The sequence below is a fragment of the Engystomops pustulosus genome, chromosome 6 (genome assembly GCF_040894005.1).
Source record: "Engystomops pustulosus chromosome 6, aEngPut4.maternal, whole genome shotgun sequence".
Classification (NCBI taxonomy): Eukaryota; Metazoa; Chordata; class Amphibia; order Anura; family Leptodactylidae; genus Engystomops; species Engystomops pustulosus.
In genome coordinates this window covers 36348001-36356648 of record NC_092416.1, presented here as the reverse complement: position 1 = coordinate 36356648, position 8648 = coordinate 36348001, and the positions used below count along the sequence as shown (strand labels likewise).

General features: G+C 43.9%; 1 protein-coding gene across 5 annotated transcripts in view; it reads left to right on the top strand.

Moving 5' to 3' along the window:
• The first annotated feature begins 144 nt into the window (after positions 1 to 144).
• Positions 145 to 8648, top strand: part of CEP164 (centrosomal protein 164) — a 38965-nt gene continuing 30461 nt past the window's right edge. For 3 of the 5 annotated variants that reach the window (XM_072155713.1, XM_072155714.1, XM_072155712.1), the window contains exons 1-5: positions 145 to 259; positions 2334 to 2443; positions 3816 to 3927; positions 4111 to 4318; positions 7359 to 8531. In XM_072155713.1, coding sequence (XP_072011814.1) covers positions 2359 to 2443; positions 3816 to 3927; positions 4111 to 4318; positions 7359 to 8531 — 1578 coding nt within the window. In that variant the 5' untranslated portion in view covers positions 145 to 259; positions 2334 to 2358. Of the gene's footprint in view, positions 260 to 2333; positions 2444 to 3815; positions 3928 to 4110; positions 4319 to 7358; positions 8532 to 8648 lie in introns of those variants that run through there. The other 2 variants (XM_072155716.1, XM_072155717.1) reach the window with 2 other exon arrangements.

Genomic DNA, 8648 nt, shown 5'->3' with positions numbered 1-8648 from the left:
ACTAAAAAAAGACTACATTTCCCATCACGCCACAGGAGTGCATGACGTCACGCTCATACGTCCTATTGACTGACAGATGAATGATCGAATCAGAGCGAGAGTTGGATGCTGTAAGCCAATCAGCATTCACAGTGGGAGGATTCGCTCCGTTGCCAAGCTGGAAGATCCCGGAAGTGGTTGCTGTTGCTTTTGCAGGGCAACGCAGGGAGCGTCCCTGGAAGCGGAGCCGTTACTGCATGTGTCCATAGCGGAGCCTCAGGTAGGTGCACAAACATGGCTGCGGATGTGGGGGCGCATAGTGAGGAACAGGCAGCGTTATCCCGCACGTCTGCTGCAGCGGTGGAGCTGTGTGCAGGCGGGGGCGCGGGATTACCATTGGCCTGGATTATGTTCTTATCCTGCAGCAAGGACGCCCATGTGTATGATATGTGTCCCTCAGTTGCTGCAAAACTACAGTTCCCAGCATGCCCTGATAGGAACAGACAGTCAGTGCATGCTGGGACTTGTAGTTCTTTACCCAATGAGCTGTCTTCACTAGTATAGGGGGTGCAGGCATGACGTCAGAGGATCTCTGATGACATCATGCCGCCATATATCACAATGTATACATTTCTATATGAGCTCTCTAGTATCTATAGACCATCTTTGGAGGAAGGGGGTGGTGGGCATCACTTCCTGACCCCTCACTTCTGTTCTGTAGCATCTAGAAACATTCTGCTGTTGTTAAAGATAAGAATCTCAAATCATGCTTATGGTTCTGTGAGCTACAAAAATGGGCATACAGGCAGTAAAAGCTGTAGTTGGAAATCTAAACTGAAGATAAGATCCAGTTCCTGTCTATTTTTTTTAATTGCTTGTGTGTCCAGATCTGTAGCTTACAGAACCATAAGCCTGATGGGATTCTTAACTTTAATATGACACCCGTAGCATGTTTTAGGTGCTATAGAACAGAAGATAGGGGCTTCTGAACTGAAACTTCCCCTGCAATCATTAAACTTGACTCATCTCATGTGAGAATGGCATATGAAGAGTCATATTTTGCTGAATTTGGAGGAGATTTTGAATAGGTAAACGAGTGAGACTTTACATAAAAGAGGGAATTCCTAGAAAGGTCTTTTCATACCCTCCCTGAGGGAAGTTGGAGTTTAATGGGGGTAAAACCTAGTGACAAGTTTCCTTTAAGAGATCGATATTAGAAATCCATTGAGGGTATATAACCCTGTGAAAAGCCAAAAAAACCAAGGGACATGATTTATGTAGTATTTGGGTATTAGATAGTTAGTGATGTCATCTGAAGCTCTCCTGGTACCAATACTACCGACACAGAGGCCATAAAAGGGTCTTCTATGGAGGTCTCATGACTTGAAAGGGTTTTCCACATAGAAGTGACTGCTAGGACCCCAAACAATCACAAGAGCGGAGGATCTTTATGTCTCCTGCGTGGCTGGGGTGGTACTGATGTAGGACCACTTCCTTGTTCTAGGATAGGCAAGAATCAGTCACACAAGGGCCTAAGGGACCCCCATTGTGGTGATAATTAGGGGTCCCCCTGCTCAGACCCGGACTAATCAGACGCTTCTTGTGTAGGAACTTCAGCGTTTGGCAACCTCTGGCACATTTTTGTTGTGATGCTACAGTAAAACTCCCATCAGGCACTCTGTTCTCTGAACTACAGAGCATGCTGGGAATTGTAGTTTCCCAATAGCTGAAGTTCTCTGTGTTAGCGGGTGATCCTTTTACTGTATAACCTACGTACATCACCTGCACAATCCAATACTTCAGCCCAAACAGAATTCGATTTGTCTTTTGTACTTGAGGTTTATTGACACCACTTTAAGTTGAATAACACAAAGAGACCATTGAACCGGAAACTTTTGTGGACCCCTGGTTCACCTGTTATGCACAGGTAAGGTACCATCGCCCATTGTCTGATTCTATTGTTAGTCCTGGACCATAAGTAACGTCTACAATGTTTCATCATGGGGCTGGGGGTCCCATAGTAGCGTCTCTTGTCCTTATATGACACATCTGGGACCACGTGTAATAGGCACCGGTGGGTAATAACGTGGTTCTCCTCAATAATTAGTCTTCCCGGGAGAGAGGAGGCGTCTGTCGCTGTGCACTGCCTTAATCCTTTGATTGTAGGGGCTTATTAGACTGATGTCTAATATATAGGTTCTAACGAGGTTTTATTTAAAGGAATATCCCCATCTGTGGAGAAGATGATGATGATGATGTATTGCTGGGATATGCTGTCACTATGGGTAGTGGAGGTCTGAACACAACCTCTTTCCCTGTCTTCTGCTTCACCATTATTCGTTGCTTTCTTGCAGACACCGGCTTGTATCAAGCGCCAAGATGTTGGCTATTCCTGCGGCTCGGATGGGGGATCAGCTGATCCTGGAGGAAGATCACGATGAGAACTACATACCTCAAGAGCATGGTCGGTCACGTGTTTCCTGTTGTCTTGTATGTTTTAGAAAATAGTAGGCCTCATTCACATGAATGATGATTTTAACTTCTTTTTTTTTCTGTTTCTTTTGCATCCACTTTTGCATTTTCTTTTTGCATTGTATCATAGTATCATGGTCTCCGATGTAAAACTGATCAATGCATTCATGTGATCTGGTTTTAACCTGGACTTCATATGAATGGACCTAAATTCTTTGCCTTTATTCAGCAAGTGAGAACGCTGCACTTCTAAATGAATAATAAGAAGAAAATCATCAACTTGGACCCCAGTCATCGCAAGATAAGGACACCGGCAATATAGAGAATGGGGGGTCCTGCTCTTACTAATGGGTGGAGTGGTAGGTTGAGCATGTGTCCTTCAGTTTCATCCAGCATTATAGGAGTGTCGGAAATGGCTGAGCTCAGCGCCCGGCTATCTCCAGAACTCCCAATCACTGCCTCCGTGAGTGCTGGAGGTAACCGATTTCCAACACTTACAGTATTGTATGGAGCGTCACCCATTAGTGAGAACGAAACCCCTCATTCTCTGGACCACGGGGGATCCATTCTTGTGATTGTTGGGGTTCCTAGCAGTTCAGCCTGGACCGATCATAGTGTTATCCCCTATTTTTGCCACACTTGGTACCACCCCTTTTAAAGGCGATGGCTCAAGATTACATGATATTCCTTAGCCACTTGCTAATTGTTGGAGATCCAGCTGCTGGGATCCCTTTATCAATGACTCCAAGCTGGGTGAGGTGAAGGGAGATGGCAGTGAACCTGCTATTGAGAAGATGGGGAATATGTTATTACTGGATCGGACTTCTGTGACTCCCAGTTATCACAAGAACTACTACTTTTAAAGGTGCTGGATCAAGTTTTCTCTTATTCACAGGACAGGGGATAACGTGCTGATCAGTGAGGGGCTTAGTGGTGGGACCCAAATGGATCATGTGAACATGGGTCCATTGCACCCCCAAATGAATGCAGAGGCAGGTCGGCCATGCACACTGCCCCATCATTCATTGTCTATGGCACTGACAGAAGTAACCTAGTACCATAGTGCCATACAAGTGAATCGATCTTAAGTCACATGTATGACCAGCTTCTCAGGGGTACAACTGAGACCCATTCTTGAGATCTGTGGGGGTCTGTGTATAGAAGAAAAGTTGAGGTGACATTTGATATGACCCCATATAAATGTAGTGCTGGTATCCCTGCTTTACCATTCATTCTTATCATTACTTCAGGTCCCAATGTTCAGATGCTTATATTTCCTTTGGATAAAAAATTCTAGGAAATCTACCACCAGGATCAAGGATTGTAAACCAAGCATTTCTAATAATGTATTGTTCATTTTCTAGAAATCCAGGAGTATGCCAGAATGATAGGGATTGATCCGGATGCTGAACCTGAACTCATGTGGTTGGCTCGAGAAGGGATCGTTGCTCCGTTGCCTCCAGATTGGAAGCCGTGGTAAGTAAAAGATCATGTTATAGAGGCCTTAAAACAAGGAACGTTCATCTTGGCTGAGCATGCATATCAAGGGAAAGGTTGGTGAAGCTTCTCAATAGTCTTTGTCAAATGAATGTACAATTTTGCAGCAGCCCTGAGCTCCATACTTTCCCTTCAGAGCTTCCCCTCTTCTTTGTCTTTCAGTCAGGACGTCACCGGTGACATCTACTATTTCAACTTTGCCACCGGCCAGTCCACATGGGACCATCCCATAGATGAACATTATAGAGAACTGGTTGTACAAGAACGGGGAAAGCAGCCAGCACAGGGGGGTGTCAAGAAGAAGGAGAAGAAAAAGAAGAAGGAAAAAAAGAAAGAAAAGAAGGTGAAGGAACTCCCCAAACCTGCTATGGTGAGTTATTACTGAATGTACTTGACACTGGGACTTGATAGAAGCATAACGGTCATCATATGTAGCTTGGTTGAGGTTAAAGTGCTGACCCAAGATTGAACTGGCTTGACCTTTGTTCTGGTGATTGTTGGGAGTCCCAATGATTGGACCCTATAATCTAGCCGATGTTCTTTACTGTTGTACCTCCTTTATCATTTCCTCACACGGCAGCTACCGTGACTGATGTGTAACTTCGCTAATGGAGGCCTAATGGAGAGTTATGTACAAGGGTTTCAGGTACAAGAAAATACCTGTGTCCTCTTCCAATATCTTAATATAAACACCTATTTGTCATTCATGAAGCCGCATGAATGTGCGTCTCTGGTCCACGTCTACTGGGAGGTCATAGTGAGGTTCTGGGACTGTTCTTAAAGAGGACCTGTCACCCATAATTTCGGCACTAGGGGCTGCTTACTATAGTGCTTGAACAAACGCTGCAGTGTTAGAAGGATAGCGTTACTAACACTTCGGCGGGGTACTGTGTAATCGTCGGACTGCTTGCAAAGCAGTCCGACGTATTCATGAGGGGGCGGGGTTGGGGACGGTGACCAGCCACCGTCGGCCTATGGAGCGAGCGGGGCGGTCCGCCCCTTCATGAATACTTCGGACCGCTTTGCGAGCGGTCCGATGATTGCATTGTACCCTGCCGCAGTGTTAGATAGCGCTACCGGAGGTTTCCGGAAACGCTATCCTTCTAACACTGCTGCGTTTGTTCAAGTAAGCAGCTCCTAGTGCCGAAATTATGGGTGACAGGTTCACTTTGTCTGTAATTATTACCTTTTTACTCCTCCAATCCTCCATTATACTTGTGTACAGCACATGTAAGGTCTCATTCCTTCTCATCAAATATTTAGCTTACAAAAGCTATTAATGTAATCCTCCCATGGTAAGTATTAGATTTTTACTCTGCTACACTAGACAAGCACTATAGTGACATCATCACCTGAATAAAGACAAAACTATTGCGACATCATCACCTGAATAAAGACAAGACTATAGTGACATCATGACTACACATAAGGGAACATAGACAAGACTATTGTCTAGAGATTATGTCACATATATGGAATAAGAACAAGACTATTGTGACATCATCACTAAACAAGAAATAAGGACAAGACACTTGTAACATCATCACTACACATAGAGGGAAGAAAGACATGACTATTGTCGCATCATTATGTTGGAACTTTTCCTAGGAATAAAAGCAGATTACAATGACTTGAAAAATTTTACCAATTTTCAAATACTCTTCTTTAGAATGCGTTTTTTGGGTGCAGTTGGACCCACTTGTCAGTATAATAAATATAAGGGTCCCTGTATAGTGGCTGACAGGAGGATAATGATGAGATACTAATGACATGACTTTGGTACATCTTCTGTAATGGATCACAGTACTAGTAAATAACTTGCTATTTCTGTATCCATCCTTGATGTCTATTGATCCCGGATGTCTTTCTCTTGCCAAGAAGCCATTTTGCCGGTGAAGTCTTCGTCTCCCTTAATTACTTCTATTCAGGGTAAAATGAGCTCCTCCAGATAAACCTGCAGGTGTCCTGACGTACTGTGATCACATCTGATCAGTAAATCAGCAAGATCTAAAAATAGCATTGTCCGTGTAAATCCCTTATCCCAGAGGGAGGCTCGGGTGTCAGGATGACAGAGGAAAGCCCTTCTTTCTCCCCATGGACATACAGGTGCACCATGTGTCGTAAGAAGACTTAAAGGGGTTGTCCAAGAGTCAATATTGATGGATGATTCTTGGTAGAGGTAATTAACCTCTACTCAGTACTTCTACTTCCTTTTCTCCCCTTATTCCTTCAATAACTTGATAGGCCGATAATCTCCAGGCATAATTTGTGCACTGTGTTGTTCCTAGTGTTGGGCCAGAGGGGGCAGTACACTACTCATACATGCAAAAGCCACAAAAAGAACAGAGGCATGAAAAATAGATCAAATAAATAATATCTTTATTAATAGAAAAATACACCACAAAACATGCTTAAAAACCTTTAAAAATTGTGAACGAAGTCACAAATGAATGACATCCTCGGGAAAGTGCTCAACACATGATAATGTGCACTGTTCCCAGAACTCCAGCTCCCCCTACTGGCCACAATATAGAATACAACAATGTACAGAAATAAATATTATCAATGGTGAGCTAATCAAATCTTTAGACAAGTCCATACAAATGCAGGATAACAACAAAAAGAGGGGTGAAACACAATAATGGATGGACACACAATTCAAGGATCAGCACAGAACCATGTACAAATAAGAAGGTTGTATACCTAAATGCTCAGGCCATGAGAGCGGGGTGCTGGGGATAGATGCCCCACGCGTATCGCTACTTCGTGGTAGCTTCCTCAGGGGTCACTACTCATACATGGACTGAAGTCGTAGTGGACAAGCTCCACCACCACCACCTCATTTTAAGCCGTCTTAGAGGGATGTGGTAGGACGTATTGCCAGAGGACCCTAGGGCTCTCCGGACCCCATTCTGAGAAGTCCATTAAATTTCTTTGAAGCTTCAATAAACAACTAAACGTGTACTTTGCTTTCTTCCTTTATGCAGTTCATGCTCAATAGCTCCTCAGTGTAATCTCCTATTAACTGTGATGGGGAGCAGAGGGATTTTATTACCCCCAGACCCTATAAACCTGCACACTTGGATTGGCCAGGCATGCATGTGTTCTCTACAGAGAAAGAGAATAGCTACTGTCAGACAGACACATCTAGTGGAGGACTATCTGTTCTGACAACAGGTTTCTTAAAAGCCACTACTTCAATCCTTCTTTGGCCACTGGAGAAGGTTAAATGGTTGATTTTGTCTGTATTAGGCTACATTCACATTGATATGTTCTCGCCCGGCCGCTGGAGAGGAGGGAGGGATAAGCGCTGCTAAATAATTTCTCCTGACATGTCCTTTTTCGGTAAATTAAGTAATTGAGTAGGAAACGGATATGTTCTGAATATGATTTCCCCATTGCATATTTAGGCTCAACGTGCAAGGAAAAATCATCTGTCCCCGCACCTAACCAGCGACTTACAGTCTCAAGCCTCAGGTAGACGGAGACTTAGAGAAGATGACTATAGGGAGATATCTCCTACCCAGGACCGGGTAGCTGCCCATGTTGATACAGGGAGAGCTAGCGCACCCCGTAGACTTCAGCCTTTGGATATGGAGCAGACAAAGCTTGTTCTAAAAATGGCAGATAGATATCATTGGAGGACAGGGAGCCATGAGCAGGAAGATCAGGAGTGCAGTTCACCTCAATATATAGGGGTTCAGCACATGATACCCATACCTCCTCATATGCTGGACGTATCGAGTGCCACCGAGGATTCATCTGATGTGATATACCCATTTATAAATGTGATAGAACAAACTAGTGACCTCAGCGAAGGAGAAGTGCCAGGTAAGAGGCAAATCGATCGGTTGACTATGCCAATGGAAGGACTGAAGACCACTCAGATCTCTCCAGGTGCTGCTAAGACAGATCTCCTTAAAAAAATATGCCGGTATAATGAAAAAATTACAGAAAACTTTCCTAAGTCATTCAGAAAAAGAGAGCAGACGAAGCCACCTGATGCCTCCATAGAAGCTGCCACCACCACAAAAGTAAGACATAGCCCTGAAGAGAAGATGATAAATGACCTAGAGGAACCATCTTCTGGTGGCGTTATTCTGCATATTCCAAAGTTTCTCACTAGAGATATCCTTTCTACTACTTGTTTAGACACTTTGGAAGAATTGAGTGATTTGTCTACTTCAAAATCAGACCATCCAAGCATCGATTCTCACCAAAATAGTAGGTTTCTACAGCAACAACATGGGCAAAGTTCTTGCACATCTCAGAAGCTTGTAGACTCTGATTGTAGACCTCCAGGAGAACCATTCAATAAAGAAGCAGGAGTGCTTCCTGTCCATGACCAGTCAGAGGTCCTCAATTTAAAGACTAGACCCTTATTGATGCTGTCCTTATTAAATGAGCTGATAGTAGATCCCCAAGAAGAGCGAGGGAGCAATAAATATTTGGATAGCCAGACGTTACATAAGCCTGAGACAGAATCCCTGGTTGGAGCTCAGGTCCAAAGACATGGTGACCACATGATCCTAGAAAGTTCTGAAGGAATCCAAAATCTGATAAGTATGCAACGTAGCTTAGAGGTAAGATAGTTATTGTAGAGGATTGTCAAGAGGTTGGAATCATCCAGATAGTTTTACCTAAATTGAGTCTCTTAGCAGGTTTGTCTCCCTAAGAATCAGTGCTAGAGGTGACATGTA